The 20,411-nt window shown below is 36.9% G+C and overlaps 1 protein-coding gene across 2 annotated transcripts in view; it reads right to left on the reverse strand.

Moving 5' to 3' along the window:
* Positions 1 to 1,293: 1,293 nt before the first annotated feature.
* NECTIN3 (nectin cell adhesion molecule 3) overlaps positions 1,294 to 20,411 on the reverse strand; it is a 68,306-nt gene continuing 49,188 nt past the window's right edge. Inside the window, exons 6-10 of one of the 2 annotated variants that reach the window (XM_035540513.2) lie at positions 16,520 to 16,658; positions 15,124 to 15,205; positions 5,678 to 5,740; positions 4,969 to 5,139; positions 1,294 to 1,487 (exon numbers count right to left, since the gene is read on the reverse strand). In XM_035540513.2, coding sequence (XP_035396406.1) covers positions 1,464 to 1,487; positions 4,969 to 5,139; positions 5,678 to 5,740; positions 15,124 to 15,205; positions 16,520 to 16,658 — 479 coding nt within the window. In that variant the 3' untranslated portion in view covers positions 1,294 to 1,463. Of the gene's footprint in view, positions 1,488 to 4,968; positions 5,140 to 5,677; positions 5,741 to 13,769; positions 13,824 to 15,123; positions 15,206 to 16,519; positions 16,659 to 20,411 lie in introns of those variants that run through there. The other variant, XM_035540515.2, reaches the window with a different exon arrangement.

Genomic DNA, 20,411 nt, shown 5'->3' on the forward strand with positions numbered 1-20,411 from the left:
CACCCATCCCTCTGAAAACACTCTAGTAACATACTAACCGAAAATACCTGCTGCCCTATCAATTTTGTGTGGAAACTAGGCTGACTCACAGCTACTATACCTGTGACAGACAGAAACTGCTGAGCATATTTCAATGCACAAAGTCTGTTGCGATATCATCTTCAGCTACTGAAGGCACCCCATTCTGATGCGACAAGACTCGTTCTCTTTCCTCAGTTCACCCTTGCATCCTAAGGCGCACATCACACAATCAAGCGGCGAGAAGTGGCATCATGAACAGATGTATAATTACGGAGACATCTATTCTCTGTCTAGACTATTACTTTCATTTATCACCAAAAGTCCACTGAAACGAAATTCAGAGACATGTCTGACTTATTACGAAACGTCACAGCTGAATACATTTCTGAGACACAGCTATTAAAGGGAAAAATGAATGAGTGACAATCCTGACGAAGAACAAATCTGAAACTGAACAGAAATAAAACAAACTTGTTGCTGGTTCCAGGACATTGTCTTGTAGTCTGATATGCAGAATTTGAGCAAGATCCTGACTGAGATGCACCAATACTTCACTTGCCAATTAAACTGTACATCTTTAGATTTCACAAAGGCTAGAAGAAAGTTTAGGCTCTCTTGTACAAGCTTAACAACAGATTACTTCAAGGCACATTAGAATTTCACCTGTGTTTTTTTCTTTTAAAGGTTGACAGTCTGGGATATAAAGTGTTTTAGGTTCTTTGGTCCCAAGCAGCTTCACAGTACATGCACTGTTCTCTTAAATAACTCATAAGCAAAAAGCAGGGAAAAGCTCTTCTCAGAGACCAAAGCCATTAACTTCAAGTTGTGAGCGGCTGTCAAGACTTGTGTAGTCCAAGTGTAGTCCTAACACTTTCTGTTACTCAGTGTATCTTGTAACTGAACACACAAATAGAAAACCCCTCCGTAGTTATACCAGACAATCAACAAACCATGAGGTAGCACTGACCACGTACCTGGCAGTAACCGTCAGCTTTTTGCAACTGCACAGGCCTACCGGAAAGACACCACAATTTTGTCCTAATATTTATTGTTTCAACTAAAGATGAGAAAAAACAGGTAGAGCAACTAGCTCCATATGTTCGCTTAATGTTTTACAAACAAAAAGCATTTTAGTAACAGCGAAGCATGTCACAGATGGGAACATAAAAAGCTACCTTTGGTAACTTCTTGTCTGTATCACAGATTTCAGTTTGGGGACTAGGCACAAGATAAAATTGTTGGTAGGGAAAATCCAGAAGACAGAGCAAACAACTATTAATTACTAATGCACCAAGAACTCAGAGTTAAACATATTACATTTCATATTACATTTAAGCTGAATTTCACCTCTTATCTTTTGACCAGTTTATTTCAAATAGTGACTTTCCCGATTTCCAGCCTTACAGAAGAGCTGGCCTTGTTTTGTGGGTCTGTATAGATATCTAGAAGTTTCCCCTCATCTGCACCTAGAAAACAAGCACACACTTGTTAGTATTAGAGGTCAACATGCTTGAAAAAAACTCAAGGCTGTCTTAGTCTGTTAATTTACAGGATTGATAGGAACACTCAGTAATTAAGACAATTATTTTAAAGTTATTTGAAAGGTTTCAAGAATACCTCTAATGAAGCGTGTCCAATTATATTTTAATTATTTACCGATACTAATCAGGATGAGATACTGAGATACAAGCTCTAGTAGAACTGAAGCAATCCTGAGAGAGGAAGTGCTATCCAGATGTACAGTAATTCCCAACAATCACTACCCTCTTTAGCATCACTTCACTACTCCAGTGAAGGGTAGTGGCACTTCAAAGAGAGCCTCAAATTGGGTTTTTGACTGTTGTGTGGACATATGCATCAGCTTCCTATTTGGTCAGTTTTGCTTTTCTCCCCTACCCCTTTTCTTGTCCTTTGGCACAAAATATGGCAGTATCTTCACCAAAAAAAAAATCAGGTACACCAATAAGTACAAATCAACTGTCATCCCAAAATCAATGGTTACTACACACCCAATCAAGAATCAACAAGTGATTTACACGCTCACACATTATCCCACTTAAATGCATACAACAAATGCAATTGTAAAATGCACAGATATATAGATAATTCAGAGCTCAGTAAATGGACTGCAGGCTCAAAGTTTAGTTCTCATCAAATACCATAACCCTCCTGTTAAATACAACAACTGTTGGCAGGACATCTCGCTTCAGCATCCAACACCACAGGTATTCAAAAGCAGTACTACTAGAAAAAGTCACATGCTGCACATACAGAACCAGAGAAAGAAACATGAAGAAATATATCATGCCAAGAAAATGGGTACATTTAATCTTAAATCTAAACATATAAAAACTTACATCTCATATGTTTATTCAAATCAAAATCCGAATACATTTAAAGATATACAAAAATAAAAAGACATTTTCTACACCTTAAAAAAGCAGATCAAACTCACTTCTACGTGTGCAATCTTCTGTGCAATCCTAATTAGCATTCTCCTGTTATCTTCAGAGAATTCTATGCAAAAATACCCTCCCCCCAACATCTAGCCACACTTAAGACTGTAGGCAACATTTCAGAAGACTTAATACTCTAAATGTCCCTGAATATATTACAAAAAAAAATCCTCTCACAGGTAACAATTACAGTAATACATTGCCTTAACTACTTTAGGGCAAAGTACATGCTGATGGAGAGCTTACAATTCAAACTTTTGACAAACATTTTGTTGTTTTGAGCAACATAGGCAGACTACATTTTTTTTTAAGCTAATCCTACATTTTTAGAAATATTTTTTAGAAATAACTAGAAAATGGACTTTTTTGCCAACATTCTCCCTCCCTTTCTCCTTCATCCCCATCTCAACTCCTCAAAACAAAATGCATCTGCAATTAAGAAAAAGGAAGTAGAATAATGTCTAAACTCAAGTTTTTTTTTTCATGTCATCATAATAGGAAGTTACTAGCTTTTCAGTATCATATTCAACTAATGAATTTACTGTAATCATTACTACAACAGCAGTTTTGAACCTCCCTGTAATGCACTTTCAACATTTTTTGCATTAAGTCTTGCTCAATAATATTGGTCTAATTACCAGAAGCAAGCTTACATTGGAAACAGTTTTGGGGTGTACAAGCCCTTCGTCAGGTCTCAAATACAGCAGCAGGCCTCAAAGTTGAAAAGAGCTGCTCAGAATTTAAATGAACATGCTCATCAGTCCACAAGAGAACAGCCAAAGAAAGCTCCCAAGAAACAGGTTCTTCCCAAAATTTTGCTTTGTCATACCTTCAGCTGTCAGCTTCACCCACATATAAAAGCAAGTTGCTTAGCAAGATAACAGTTAATGCCTGATTAGTGCCCAGAAAACGGGCATCTAAGCCATCAGCTTCTAGCTACTGCCTGTACCAAACTACAAGCGTTTACCTAACCCTATCATAGTGATGTCATTAACATTACTACAATTGAGATGAATACATATTTTTCTAAAAGCATTCTGCCTGCAGCACATTTAACTGTACAAGGTTTCAATTCTATTGCTTCTGCAATGGGGAGTCTTCTGTCTCAAAAATCAAATCATGTCTGCAGGAAAAAACACCGATATTACAGACATTATGTTCAATCTGTAACAAGTTAGTTCAGTGTGAAGTAGCCATACTTCATGTTTTGTCTTAAAGTCATCTGACCAAATCCTTACTCTGTACATGTGTACGTTTCTCCAAAGCAATTTCAGTCAGCATCTTATTTCTTGCTGCCTTAAACTTCAAGATTGTCCCATGAGCTCATTTTGGCATTGGTAAATGTATATATATATTTTTTTCTTTTTACTTGCTGAGTATTTTACTCTGAAAGAAAATTTACTTTAAGATCCTGAGCATGTTTTTCAACCATTACTCACACTCATAAGACTTGATCTGGAACACCTAGCACTGGTAACATGAGTACATTCACCAGTTATTTTACAGTACTGTTTAAGATGAAAGTACAGCACTGAAAACTACTTGAAGACTACTGAAGCTTTCCTTTTCTTGTCAAGACATAAGAATGTGTCACGGCAATAGTTTTATCACAAATTGAGAAGAAACCAAAGAACATGAAATACATTTATTGACAAGCGAGAGCAAACTCTGAAAAACTTAACTGAGAAAATGGCTAAATAGTCGTGAGTTTTATCAGTCTAAATCTACTTCCTGCAACTAAATTTCATGTAGACCTACTCTGAAACTATAACCAGAAAGTACATCAACTGACAGCCAGGATGAAAATAACATGGAACACAAAATTCCTGATATAAGAAAAATTATGTCTGTTTTTGCAAGGTGGGAAGACACCCAACATGTTATGAAACAGTAAATCAGTACTTGAGAGGTAGTCTAGTTGCTCATTTGACTGGGAGAGGTAGAGGTAGTGGAGAAATCAATTGCTAAGGCCAGTCAAAATAATTATCCCAGGCTTTCCAAGATGCAAAAAAACTGACTGATGGCCTATGACTACTTAGATCACCTGGAATTCAGTTCTCCTGCTGGCCTTTTACTCATTTTTACATAGGCAATTTTATAACATCTGTTTATTTATAACATCTGTTTAGGGAGAGAATACTCACTGATAACTGGGGCAACAGCCTAACCACACTCGGTCATGGGTCAACCTAACAAACTGTAGTATATACATCTTAAGGCTATGAAGGTTAATAAAGCTAGGTCGCACTCCTCGTTCGGCAGGCTGATGTTGTACTGTAACTACTAAAAGAAATACATACCAATGCTAGAATCAAGTTAAGTCACAAATTCCATAGGGTTTACTTACACAAAATTGCTATGCAATTTGCTTCCACAAGAAAAAAAAAAATAATCTTTTAGAGATGAAAGCCAACAAACCATATTGGTTGTATGGTCAACGAGTATGAAAAAACTCATATCTTAAAATTAGCATCTGCATGTGGAATCATACATAATGCTCCCTTGGATTGATGTAGACTCTCCCAGGCCCCAAGCTTTGAGGGTGTCTGCTGCTCCAATTTTTGTAATACGTGTGCTGATAAACAGGATATATATGCTGAAGACTCTGTTGTTCCTGTAGCTCTTCAGCTTCGCAGGTAAGTTGCTTTCCATTCATGACTTTCTAAGCACATACAAGAAATAAACAGTTTCATATTTCATGTATAGAACCCACAATTCCCATTCTTGTTAAACCTTTGATGAAAATGAAAGGTCTATAATCTCCAAAATAATCCTAGGTATAAAGAAACATGAACTTGAAAATTCCAATCACTAAGACTATTATACTGCAAATGTTAATAACTACTCAAAGTTGACCTCGTAACTTCTGCTTCAAAGTTAGAATTTAACTCAAATCTAAAAAGCAAAACAGACTATCAAAGTGTCTGTCAGCACTTCTGTGCTTTGTTATTTTATTCAACAAGAACTTTAAAGTTCTAGTGATTATGTGATTAAATTAGTCAGCAAAACTATTTAGGAAATACAGTATTTTCAAGTCCTATTGACTCATTCAACTTAATGGACAGCAAACCCACACATCCAACAGTTATTGACTTGGACAGACAAGTATTTTGTTCTTCGTACTATAAAACATCCTCACACTTATTTTAAGAAAGTGGAGTAAATCAGTTTTGCTTAGGAATTCAAGCCATCTTATTTACCATGTGCTGCAAGTTCCCAGTCTCTCTCTCTCCACACTGGCTTTGCAAAGCAAAATGTTCTTTCTGAAAGAAAAGTTAGTGGAAGCAAGTCAAAACTGCAGAACAGGTTTATTTTACACAAATACACTACTCATCACAAAAACGCATTCGGCATTTTCAAGTGTCTTAACTGACCACCTTTTAGAACACCCCTTACGAGCTAATCTCTGGTGTGAAGAAAAATGCTGTTGTCAACATACTAGTGTTATTTTCATGAATTTTACTTTGACTTTAAATATTAGCATATTTGAGTGAGATTAAGAAGCTTTTTAAATTTATGACATTGACTTTAGACAAGTCACACTTAAAACCAAGTCAAATCCAAAGTATAGTACAAGACTTCACAATCATCATTATCATCATATGGATAAATACAGTTCGATATTGCACAGAAGTATTTAACTGAGAAGGAATTTAATTGGATACTACTAACAGTAAAAGGGGATAACGTTGTTTTCTCCATTTGATGAAATTAAGTATTTCTTAATTTGATAAAAATTAAATAAAGCTGTTCCTTCTGAAAAAAATACGAATTTCTAAAGGCAATATCCAAAGCAAAAGTGCTTGTTATTTGATGCCTTCTACTTACAGAAGTAAGTCAATTCACTTATTTGGTTATTTGCCTTTGACTGGATTCCAAAGAACAGTTCCATGAGCAGAATCAATGTAGTTTTTACAGATCTCTTACTTTTCTAAACTTATTAGCACTACATGGCTATTATAGTAACAAAGAAGTCTTAAAGCTGACTCCAATCTACTGATCAAGCAGTACTCCAATCAAGCAGTAGATACTGATTAAGCAATACTATCCTACCCCAACAGTGTATCTGTAGTCTATTTCATGTCTTCAGGAAACTCAGTAATGAACACAGAGGTTCTCTGATAGCAGACAGAGCAGAGAACAAAGACTATCTGCATCTACTACATTTCATAAGCGAACTGAAACTATGTACATGGGCTGTGTCAGCTTTATGCGCCAATAGATTTAGCCCAAACATAAAGACCAAACACCGATGTTCCCAAGAGTGTGACTGATGCTGCCGTGCTCTGATCTAAGTGCTTGTGCTAAAACTAGAACAAAAGCATATCAATAAAATTACAAGTACATAAAAAGCTAAAACACAGATGTTATCCCTGTCCATCAGAATATTCAGTAAGGAACAAGTAGTAATGGATTAAGTTCAAGACTGAAGAAAAAACTTAGTGATAGAAAACAGTATTTTAGAAAGTTTCTGTATCTTGTCAACTCTATTGCTTTTGGAACATCTATGACTATTAGCACTACTGATACTGTAAGAAAGACATTGTGGCTTATTTAGGGTATGCATTACATATTGATGGCAACCAGAACCCATACTGAAGTACACAAATACTCCATAACCAACTACACTGAAATAATCCAACTTCAATGAAGTAATACCAGATGGAAATCCCCCTCACTGCAAACACTTGAAGAAAAATGAGCTAACTACAGCTAACTTATCTATGATTAATGTATCGTTAACATAGACAGAGAGAAACCAGTATTTATTGTTATATTCTGTTGTTAGAAAATCAGCATTACTGGCATATATAGAGCAGCATACATACTGTGCTCTTGAAAGTAAGCTAGAAAAGTATGGCAGGAAGGCACTTCCAGAGTTCATCCAGATGTCTGGTTTAAGTATAATCACCTTTCCAGCCTGAACAGTGGTTGTAAATGCTATTCAAAGATATGCTAGACAACAAGCAAGATGATAAGCTGCCTGGGAAAATTATTTCTCTTCTTTTCTATTAGCTCACAGAAAAATCTCATTTCTGTAGATTTTTGTCTTAATGAAAGGAGAGAGAACAGATTTTTTCTATTCTTCAGAACGGTTCTTCACTTGGTAGGTGAACACTTGTTCTTCAATATTTCTTTCAGAATGGCCAACTGTTTCCTTCAGTCATGACTTATGCTGCTCCAAGCATCAATTTTAAACATGGCTAAAGCACCCTGCATAACTTCTGATATTCTCAGTGTTTGAAGTGTAAGTTTGCTCCAATCTCAGAAGACAAACTACTGATAAATTCAGCAGCTGCTAAAAAACAAGAACAGATTTTATCTGAGCAATTTAACACACCAATCCAACAGGAGAAAAGAGGCATCTGTGTTTTGCTTGGGTCTCACCTAAGCAGGATCTTAGGACTTGTACTATTCAAATCATGATGTAATATCAGCATTTCGAGTAGTTAGTTCACCAAACCTTCATCCCCAAATTTAAACCTTACTCAGTCAAGCTCAAGATCTCCAATCCATTCTACTCTGTCAGTCATTTTCTATCTAAACAAAGAATCAATTCACTAAAAATAATGTAAACTTAATGGTTTTTGTTTTGTTGTTGTTTTGTTGTATTAGTTCCTGATAGCACTGTGGGAAGAATACAGAACAGTAACTATCTGTCCACTCCAGACCTTCAAGCATACGAGAGAGTAACTCTTCTCCCCTTTCTTTGTCAGCAGTGAAAAAAGTTTGATCAAGTAATAGTTTAAAGCCCTGTTCAACAGAAATAAATATTTTTCCTCAATACCAAGTGCAATGTCTAAAAATTGTATTGGTTAAATCTTTAAATTAAACAGGTCTTTTTTTTTTTCATTTTGTTTTCCAATTCAGAAACTACTGTCTCAAAGTACAATACTAATAATCACTGCATCTCTATGTTAAAAAGAAAGCTAAGGTAAAAGTTGCCAGTTCTACATTTAAAGACTTGCTTTAAGCAACACAGAGGACAGCGCCAAGCATGACAACATTCCACTCCTGTAAAAAGACAAGTCAAAATCTTGTTCTACTCTAACAGTCTACTCTAACACATTATGAACGAGTAAGAATATAAGAACATGTGGTTCAAGCACAGAACCATATAGCAAAGTAACAGCTTGTAATCATTCAAGATGACCTCTACACTAATTGGACATTTACATCTTAAACTGGAGCCAAGTGAAGGATCTCAGGAAACCAATGTTTCCTAAGGAACAACCAAGTCTTCAAACTGACAAAAGTGAGGAGTGTTTTTCTTCCAATTAAAACTTCATAATTTGAATGTCAGCTTATTCCAATGTCATAAATCTTCATGAATCTAATGTCTTGTTTCACTGTTTTTTGCTGCAAACTTGATATTTCCAAGTGTTGCTTTTCTTCTCCTATCTCCTTCCTAATGCTTTACTTTATGCATTTCAGTGTTTCCCAAGAGCACTGAATTTTACTTTCAACATGCTTCTTCTCAAACAGTCCTTTAAAAGGCTCAACCAATTATCTCAACAACCTCTTCATCTTACATTTTCTCATCCTTTCCAATTCACAAATCCCATTATAAATATGTCCTATCTACTCCCCATGTCTAAGAGATCTCATTTATAGGAATCCATCCCACAGAGTATATCATTGTCTTCATACATTCAAGGTCCATTAATAAAAAGTCAAGCCTCATTCTAGTCCCTATCAGGTTAATGTTTCCTTCCTGTTTTAAGATCCTTCATCAATATGGATGAGTTAATCTGCACACATTTTATGCTTCCTTCTACTCGATCCTGTTTGCCTAAACAACTTTGCAGTCTAAAGCAGTTTATAATAACGCTTCCTTTTCCATCAAGGAAGAGAAATTCCTACCTGTATTAAGATCATTAGGAAAACAAGTAGAAGAGTGCAGGAGCGCCATGAATGAATCAATATCAAGTGCCATAAATGAATCAGTATTTTCCTCTATTCAAGACTACTTTTTGCATATGGTCTAGAAATATCATTCAATAAAGGGGTGTTGCATAGCCTTATGTTTTTAACTAAGCTACTACAAGTTCACTTTTTTCCTGTTTTGGAAAGGAATACTTGTATTACCATTGAAGGGCTTTACCATTTGACAGGATAGTTTGCTTATAGATGTTAGGTGTTTGAAGTTTCAAGACTCAAGTCAGTCTTTTCTGGGCTAGAATTACCTACTTGACTGTATTTCCTTTCTCTGCTTTTCTTTCTGCTGCTACAAAAAAAAGTCCAAATAATTTGAGTGTTTCAAGAATCCTGAATATTCATGCATTACATTATATAAAATCACAGTTGAAGTATTATTATTTTTTCCATTTTCTTTGGAAAGGCTTGTCAAGCATGACATAATTCAATTTTTTCCCATAATATCAAAGAGCTCCTGTCTCAGTCATGTTTCTAAACAAGTCAACTTGGCTTCTTAGAAATATATTCCTTTGCAATATATTCTATGAAATAGTTAAGTAACTTGAATAATCAAATCATTTGCCTGGATTAGTGCCCCCCCTCCCACTCCTTTTATTAATATTATGCAACAGAGAAATTCCTCTTCAAGCTACTGGAATTCTTCCATTGCTCAACTTCTTGACTTGCCTCAAAACTCAGTTGCCAAGCAAAGATTGTGCCCTCACCAAGAATATAACCCTCAGGCTGCTCACTGCTCTTTCACATTGCATGTAAAAAGCAGTTCTGAGTAAACAAACAGTATTTCCATGACAATGATTAGGAAAAAAAGCATGAAAGCAAGAGCTCAGAGATAGACAGTTTTCACAGTAAAAGCTATTTACATGGTCATTTTTATATTTGTTCTGTTTCCTGTCTCTTTGATTTAGCCTACACCCTCACTCTTTTAGGGCCTTTTTTCCTCTCAATTGTTACATGAGTCACAGGAAAATGTAAGTTGGTATCCACAAATATCAGTATAAAAAATTAGGAGTGTTCAGTTACAACGTACTTCTACTTATGTGTTGAATGCTCAACATTAGTACAAACACCAACTACACTTAAAGCTTCCAAGTCTGAAAGAGTTACTATGAAAACATTTGTTTTCCACTATTATCAAATGCGTGTAACACTCCCCTTCCTTTTAATACCAACACTCATATGCTCACATATGCATTAAGATCTACTTAAAAATTGACTACTGCACACAAATGGGAGCATTTCAGCTTATTCAGTTACATCTGAAATAATTCACATGACCATAAAAACTACTGTGCTCTACTTGAGCACTAACTGTATCAACGATTAAAAATATTGCACACTACATGTATCAACAGAATCAGATTAAATTGCATTGCTCCTCAGCTACTGTAAACATGTAAAAGGTACCATTTAAGTTCATTCTCCTTTAGCTTTACTTTGTGCTTTTGTGCAGCTTATTTCTGCTCAGATTTAACGTGATCATCTGTTGCTGTTTTCAATACGGCAACGCTTCACCTGCTTTTCTTTTCAGCATAGCTATAAGCTTGTATCTGAACTATTTGGAAAGAAGCCTACCAACATGCTTCTCACTTCTGTCTAGACACTGCAGTTCAAACGGCATTTAGAACATAATTTACATGGCCACTACAGACACTTAGCCAAACAGGACAAGGCAGACACACTAAGTTGCTTCTCCTCCCTCTTTATAGCTATTCAAGTGTTGGCTTATTATGACAAAACAATACAACCAATCACTTCTTGACTAAAGGTAGTATTTTGACACTTACGTCTATTAGATTAAGCAGAAGCACTTGCCTCAAGCGTAACAGACAGTACGTGTGTATGGATAGTATCATTAGCAGATAGGAAGACAGCCTCCAGCTCCAGTTCTTTTCAGTTTTACAAAATTCCACAGAAGAAAAACAAAACAGGTATAATAACAATGTTATGCCAACATCCATTAGTTCTAAATAAAGAATAGTTAACATGTAGCTTGAAAGAGAATTTGATGTCTTCTCCGTTTCCCAAAACAACTTAGGAAGTATTTATCCAGCTTGAGGGAAATGAGTATTCAATTGAATCTGGTTTTGGTATTCAGTTTGTAAAATGCATTTAGATAAAACACTTTCTTCTTTGTTCAACAAAGATTACAGCCAACTTCAGCTTTTCTTAGTTCCCAAGTAGTCACTAACAGAAGCCACAGCAAGCAAAACCAGAGAGAATTCAAAGACAGTTCAGAAAAAGAAACCATGAACTTCAGCACTGGATATGTGGAGAGCAGACTTCAGGCTGCTCAGTGAATAGTTAGTAAGGGCCCCTGCAAAACTGCTTTTGAAGATAATGGGGTACAGCAGTGCTGGTCATTTTTTAAGTACCACCGCCTAAGAGAACAGGCAACAGCAATTCTAAAATGTGAGAAGTCAAGCAGGCATGGCAGAAGGGTGGCTTGGCTGAGCAGGGCTCTTCTTCTAGAGCTTAGGCAGAAAAAAGCATATGGCTGCTGGAAGCGAGGTCAGGTGACATGGGAAGAACTGCAGGGATGCTGTTTGCCTTTGTAGGGAGAAATTTTGTATGGCCAAAGCTCAATTAGAGTAGAAGCTGGACAGTACCGTGATGGACAATAAAAAGGGCTTGTTAAAAATATCTTAAGAGCAAAAGAAAAGCAAAAGGATGGAGAAAACACAGGCCCGTTACTTCATGTGGACAGTCACCTCACAAACAGGAACATAAAAAAAGCAGAGACATTTCATGCCTTCTTTTCCTCTGTCTTCAACACTAGCCATGGGCTCTGGGACTCCGGGTGCCCTGAGTTTGAGGACTGACTGCAGAACAATAAATTCCCAGCCAACCTCAATGTTGTGTGGGATCTGCTGTTCCACCTGGATGCATACAAGTCTGGGGAGCCCCTTGGGATTCAGCCTAGGGTACTCAGAGCTGTCTGATATCATCATGAGACCTCTTAATTCTTCTTCCATGGTCTTGGGAATCTGGAGAGGTCCCAGTTGACTAGAAGCTGACAAATATCGTTACAATTTTCAAGGACAAGAAAGATTACCCTGGTAATTACAGGCCTCTCAGTCTCACTTCAGTGCCTGGTAAAATTACAGAGAAGATTATTTTGGGAGCTACTGAAAAAACACCTGAAGGACAATGCAGTCACTGATCTTAACCAAAATGAGTTCATGACAGGGAAGGTCCTAACAAACTTACTTTCCTTTTAAGACAAGGTCACTCATCTAGCTGACCAAGGGAAGCCAGTTGATGTAACTTTGGATTTCAGTGAAACTTTCAATATTGCTTATCACGGTATCCTTCTGGAGAAAATGTCCAGCATACAGCTAGATAAAAACGTAACACGAAGGATGAACAGTTGTCTGAGGGCTCAGGCTCAATAAGTTATAGAAAGTGGGGTTGCATGAGGCTGATGACCAGTCACTAGTGTTGTTCCGCAGGGCTCCATTTTAGGATCAGTTCTCTAATGTTTTCACAAATGACTTGGATGTAGGACTAGAAGGTGCTTTAACCAAGTTTGCAGATGATACTATATTGGGAAGAGCTGCTGACATTCAAGATGCCTTGCAAAGACATCTTGACAAATTAGAGGGATGGGCAATCTACAATAATATTAAGTTCAAGAGTAAGTGCCAGATTCTGCACCTGGAAAAGGGGAACCCTGTGTATATGTACAGACTAGGGGATGAGAGGCTGGAGAACAGTCCAAATAGAAAGGAATCTGAGGATTTTGGTCAACAGCAAGGTAAACACAAGCCAGCAGTGTGCCCTGGCAGCCAGGAGGACCAACCTTATCCTGGGGTGCATCAAGCACAGTATTTTTGCTAGCTGGTCAAGGGAGTCATTGTTACACTCAACTCTGCACTGGTGTGGCATCACTTTGAGCACTGTGGGTGGTTTTGACCACCACAGTATAAAGAAAACATAAAACTATTAGAGCGTCCAAAAGAGGGCTACAGAGATGGGAAGGGTCTAGAGGAATGGCTGAGGTCCCTTATTTTTGTTCAGCCCAGAGCAGAGCAGGCTGAGGGGAGGCCTCATGGCGGCCTGCAGCTCCCTCATGAGGGGAGCGGAGGGGCAGGCACTGAGCTCTGCTCTCTGGGGACAGCGACAGGACCCGAGGGAACGGGAGTGGCATGGGGCTGGGACAGGGGAGGATCAGGCTGGGTGATAGGAAGAGGTTCTGCACCCAGAGGGTGGTTGGGCACTGGGACAGGCTCCTCAGGGCAGTGGTCACAGCACCGAGCCTGAGGGAGTTCAAGAAGTGTTTAGACAACACTCTCAGACACATGGTTTGATTTTTGGGTGGTCCTGTGCGAAGCCAAGAGCTGGACTTGATCCTTGCAGGTCCCTTCCAACTTAGGATATTCTGTGACTCTGAGATGCTTCCGAGTATCCCTGTAAAGGATAGCAAATTGCATTTCTTTCTGTTGTCTTTTTAACATTTGACAGCACTGTAGATGTACAACTACCTTACAATAGTACATACCTTCTGATTCAGTAAGCAAGATAATATTTTACCATAATATTTCAAGCATAGGACTGTATTAGCAGAAGTATGCTCCATTACTATTGCATTCACTAACTATGGTAATGCCAGAAGAGTTACTCCATAGTTAGCACAAGTATCAAACCCGAAGAACAAAAAACATTGCTTCCTTTGTGTCATCTTAGGTGTTACACTGCCTTCAAAAGCAGAAGACAACAATCTATTACACTTTTCGTCAATTACAATTTTTGTACATTCATAATATTAGAATCATCCAACTTCTAATAATAGTAGTGGGTCTTAGTTTCCTACTTCACTCAGGAACAAAACTAGCAACTGTTACTCAACATAATACCTGTAACACAATAATATTTTCATGCACTAATTGCTTTAAGAAGAGAAAAGGTTTTATTGTCAGCTTATATTTGGTAAGCTTTAGTAGCCAACAACCCCCTGAAGAAAATCTACAGAAGTATCTTCAGTGCTTTTAAGAAAATCTGTAACTAAGATCTCCACATCAGGTTACAACCAACCAACCACTAAACACCCAGCAGAAAACACATGCCAATCTTGTCTGAACAGCATTATTTTAGATCACATTAAGCTACCTATGCAAATGCACTAAAAATTCAAGTAATTGTCACAGAGCTAGTATAGAATATTTTGGTGCTGATGAAGGTATACTATATAAAAAAATATAAAAAAAGATAATTGCAGACAATTATTTAGCAGCCCTCACTAAGAATCAAAAAAGCATATTAAGTAAACCATGGAGCCAGAATTCCAATGTATTCCAACCAGTCCAACCACAATAACTTAAAAGAATGGCAATTGTTACCAGCAAAGATCACTATGCTGAAGTCTCTTGTTAAGTCTACCAAATATATCTGTTCCCAAAATGAAAAGCCTTTTATAAAGCTATGTATATTCTCTTAATCGCCATAATTTCAAATACCACTTCAACATCAAGAACAGCTGACTGTCAAACACTATTAAAGATACAAAAGAGATCTATTCACCAGTTGTCCAACCTTTAAGGATCCCATTAACACCAAGAACATAAGATCCAGATATCACATAGGTAGAGAAACCTTTTGGTTGTGAGTTAACAAATGAAAGCCTTGGTACTTTACCAGGAAGGCAAAATGAGACTGAAGTAACTCAATAGTTATCACTTCTACCTCTACTTATATATAACCCCTTACTCACCTGAAGCATAGCTTCTTTCTGTGGTACAGAGAATACTCTCTCCTCACAGGAAGATGGTTTTTGAGTGGGTGGAAGATCAATCCTATATTAAAATAGAACAAAGTATGACATACCATGTTTGTGAAGTCCAGTTGAAGGGTCATATATGTTTCTCCAGCTGCAAAGTCATCCAATGCTTACTTTCAAGAACACCCATTTCGGTCAGCAATAACCCAACTGTGGAACATTGTAATAACCTATCCACCACTGGAAATAATTCAACCAAGCACTTTTTGTAGGAGAGAACTGCCTTCCCACCCTCCATCTAAGTAGGATAGGGACTGCTGTAAGTGATAGGTAACTATCATCATTTTTATGTTATGAAATAGAGCTTGAGGAACGTTTACCCATACAAGTTTTCTTCAAAAAGCCTTACTAACAATTACATCCAAGACTTCTGTTATGAGCTCAGTGAAAGCAAATGGCTATAGAATACAAATGTGTAAATCTCTTCATATAAATATGCTTCAGCTACAGAATTTGAGAAACCAACATGAAAACAGTATTACTTCTAATAATGTTAGAAATTACTTAGTTCTAAGAAAAACACCTGACTTATTTTCCTAACTCAAGACATTCAAGTGCTGTAAGTTACTTTATGCTGAATGCTTTATTTTATTCAACTCTTCATTAAGCATTCAGGGAGATGACAGACATTTTCATTTCTTATTCCGTTTCAGCGTTAATTGTATATAGCATATTTGAAGGGACTTGTATTTACAAATATTCTAAGCCACTGTCACTTTTTATGCATGCTTTATGCACTCTCCAAACACGGTCTAGACATCAGCTACATTACCTGACAAAATCTGTTTAGACTGTTTGCTTGTTTCTGTTTGACCATATCAGAAGCTTAAAACTCAAGTGCATGTCAGCATCAGAAACTTGAACAGCCAACCAACACGCCAGAAAGCACATTAAGTCACTTGTTTCTAACCATGCAAGTCAGAGTGCTTGCTTCATTTCACACACATAGCAGGATAAATCCTACTGGACCTTTACTTCTGCAAAGCATGGCTAGTTTACTTTGATATTAAACCTACGGTTATGATAAACTAGTACCGGCAAAGTCAAGATAGGCCTCTCCCCATCCTCCTGTTTCAACTACAAGCAATTACAACAAAAAGCATAAAGCTAAAATCAACATATTAAGAATATGTACCACCTCTGAACCCAGTCTTAGCTTCTTCATTTATTTTTCAGAAATGCAAGCGATATCACATTTGACTACCTTGAAAATACAGCCCTGAAATTATGATAGCTATACAGTTTTTAAGGCAACTCAGTCATGTAAATTCCAATAAAACTATATTCTGTAAGTTGTTTTCAAATATAAAAAAATCCAATGCATACTTACACTTTGTCAAGATAAGATGGCCTTTTTTTCCTTGGGGTCAGCAGCACTGTCACAAAGATGGTAATGATAAAAAGAGCAAGGACTGCTCCAATCACAGCCCCTGCTACAGCAACAGAAGATGTCTGCTTATATGGCACATCTGCAATGTGATAGCACAGATTACACCTTTATGAAGTTCATGCACTTTCTATGCTCAAGTAAGCTATTTCACTGTCGCTCTGAGATGTCTCTTCCTTCCATCACCGAACAACAAAGCTTCTTCTTGCGCTAGCATTTGTAATCTTGGCTCCAGCCATCCATTTAAAAAATTGGTTAAATTAAGGGAGCTCATAAATCATTAATATCGATTCAAACATTTCATTGGATTCCATTGGCTACATTTAATGATTTTTAACTGCATGCTCTAATTTTCGTTTTCAAGGCAAAATGAAGTTACAGAACACATACTTTGCACTTACGTGAACGAACAAAGTGTTAGTTCAAAAAAGCTAGAAAACCATGGCTTCTTCAAAAGAGCTAGGAAACTATGGCTTTACCTGCAACCTGTCTTTAAAGTCACTTAACTCTGCACAAAGGAAAAAAATGAATCAAGGAAAGATATGCTACGAGGAGCAATGAACACAGAACTTACTAATACGTGGCTCGCTTAAAGCAACTCTTAAGACTACCTATCATCTCTAGCACTTAGCACTTAAAGCTATTGAGAAACATTCCTTTTGAAGTAAACTTTAACAAAGAATAAAAACTGTCTTGTGAAAGATGCATTTTTCATTTGAGCTCACTGGTGTCAAATCCTACATTTAACAACTCCCATATTGGATTAACACACTTGTCAGTCTTCAAAGATCACCCATTTCACTATGCTAGGAACCTAGTAAGTTTTAAACTAGTAAGTTTTAAATCTTATATAAGGCTAAGCATGAAACCTGCTAGCATACTTTAATTCAGTATTTGTCTGTTTCAAACTTGCACCAGGCTTTTTCAAACTTGCACCAGGCTTATCAAGAAGTTGCACAACAGGAGTAATTCACATCAGCTTCACCAAGACTGTTACCTGTGAAATGCAGGTAACAAACAAAAATAAGTGTTCTGGTGTATATTCATTATTGTGTCAGAAAGCTAACAGCACTAGAGTTTGAAGTTAACACAGCTCTATGCTTGTAACACATTTTTAAACACAGCATACTTTAGTTATGTCCCCTCAGAAATAATCATACTGTTTCTCTGAACACTGCATACCCCTCCTCCGTTTAGTCTCTTACCACAAGAGATTTTAGGAGCCTTTCAGCTATATATCCTACTCTAGCATCCAGAAACAAAGCAACTATCTAAGCTGTTTTATTAATTACTCTTACTTCAAATACCTGTTCCGACTGTAAACTGGACTAATTTTTTTTCCATCCCTCACTTTTTAAAGAGTACCTCATCCCCAATCTGAAAAAGGGATTCCTGTCCTCTTCTAGTATATGAAAGACCCTGTAGCAATACTCCCCTGAAATCACTCACATGTTCAAGTAGCCACTCACATGTTCAAGTAGCAGGTAAAATCTGTATTGAACAGCTTTTTTTTTTTTAATAGCTTCGTTAATTTATGACTTGATCCCTTAGTTTTAACCAACCTGTTCCAGAAGGCCAGTATCATATACCATTTTAGGTGACAACAATTTTGTTTTTACCATACATCTTTCCTGATATGAACTTGACTTGTTAACTTGCCCATCAGATACCAGTCTATACACAGAAGAACCCTAATTCCACTCTTCTCATGAGGAATAGGCATGTCAAATAGTTAACAGGGCACTTAACTACTGTATTTTAATTGGCTTTTAACTGGCTTAGGTTTAGTTTACATTGGGTTCCATCTTGCTTAGGTAAGAAAGCGGCTGGTAACTAACACACAGCCCTAGGTCCAGAATTCATAAAGATGCCGCTTTCGTCTTTCAACTGAAGTTGCCAGCAGAGGTACCTGCCTGCTTACAGGAACTGAAGTGCAATTATCAGGGTGCTCACTTAAATTGCTTTTTGAATTGCTCTGGCAAAGAAGTAGGCACACAGATTTTCACTCTAACCAGATGAAGAATCAGAAACCCGGAGTACTGTGCCAAGCTTAACAAGCTAAAGAGTACCTAAGCTGTATGGTGCAAGCAACATAGCTATTTAATGACCAGTTGGTCATAAGTAGATGAAAATTGATTCATTAAATATATACAGTTCAAGCAGAACTACAGCAGCTGAGAACAGGGGATTTTTTTTAATATTTTGAATTCTAGATAGTGTATCCTTCATGCTTAAACTGCATTTGTTTGGATAGCAACTACCGCTGTTCACGATTCCTAAAGTTCATCCACTTACATCATTTCTAAAGCCACTCATTTTATAAGGTAAGGATCTTCAGGAAGAGATGTTCAGAAGACCCTTTTAACAGCTTCATTACTGCAGCTCCTTCTAGCCATTTTCTTATACTTGTTTACCTTCACTTTTAATGATGTCTGTCAAACTTCAGTTTTTAACACTACCTACGTTTGAGAATGTAACAAATTTTTATTCACACAAGAGCCATTTGTACTTACAATCAATTTTTTTTTTTTTTTACAGCAGACAATGTACAAAACATTGCAACACTTGTAAGCCCTATATCTATTATCAGCTTCAACTCAAACATTTCAACTTCTTAACCCATTGGAATTAAATATATGTATTTCTTAAACAGCAAAAACAAAAAACAGAAACAAACTCCGCAGAGACAAGCAAGATATCCCATGTGGATAACAGGTTTATGGTTTTGTTTGTTTCCAAGTAACACCATCTTTTAAAGATGATATATCAAGTATTTTTATTTGAAGAGAGGTATAATCTCTTTATTCCAGAAAGAATTTGGATCAGAACCTTCAGCTAGAAACTTCACTCCTTTCCTCAAGTTTGCTCTCAAGCTACTGATACACACTATCATTTACTATTGTTTTTGAGACTTTGGTTAATTATGTATCAGTAATCCATTAATCAAAATGTGAACTTAAGTTCTTTAGGGAAGTTACTTTCCATTTGAATTTCAAATAAAGCTGTTGTTTTAATCTTTTCTGAAGACATGCAGTCATATGCAATCACAGTGTATTGTCTACAACACTTAATACAACTACTTTTGTCAAGCTCTAAATGCTGTAAGCTACTGAAAATCACGAGGACAGAAGAAACTCCAGCAAGATCCAGCAAGAAATTCCACTCACGAAGCAGTCATAAATATGCAGCCCATTTCATTTTGAATGTAGTGAAGGTTTTGCCCTTCTCAGGTTCCAAATCTCTATAGCCAGATCAGTTTCTTTTCTTCATGCTAAGCATTTGAAGATAACACTTGAACACCATTCTTTTTAATTCTGAGTTTATCATTTTTCTACAATTCATCTAATCCTATTTCAGCCCAATTTCTCTTTGTAGTCAGACTTAGTTTGGTGCAACCACTCAAGACAAAGAGCTACTTCAGATGTCAAATGAGATGTCCTACATACAATGTAATTTTAAAGAACAAGCACATTGTTAAAACGCTGAATTATTTGCAGGCAAAACAAATCCACTGCTGTACAGAGACTGCACAGTTTACCTAAACTGCTGTTTCTTAAATTTTAAATTCTGTAGTTGCATCATTGCATAGTAGGTTTTCAGTACATGAAGCAGCAATGCACACATCCACTTCCCTATTAATAATCTCAAGTTCCAGTTACCCTCTTCAAAGCAAGCCATGTAACTTATGCAGAAGTAGGGTAGAACGTCTGTTTTGACTTCTGGTCGTAAAAACTCAAGCACGAGTTTTGACACTTTTTAGCACACTTCATGTTTAATGGCATCCTGGAAAATGTTTAAGTTGGCTTTTGCCTTCAGCTTAGAAATTCATTGGAGT

This window comes from Cygnus atratus, chromosome 1 (genome assembly GCF_013377495.2).
Source record: "Cygnus atratus isolate AKBS03 ecotype Queensland, Australia chromosome 1, CAtr_DNAZoo_HiC_assembly, whole genome shotgun sequence".
In the NCBI taxonomy this organism is placed as follows: Eukaryota; Metazoa; Chordata; class Aves; order Anseriformes; family Anatidae; genus Cygnus; species Cygnus atratus.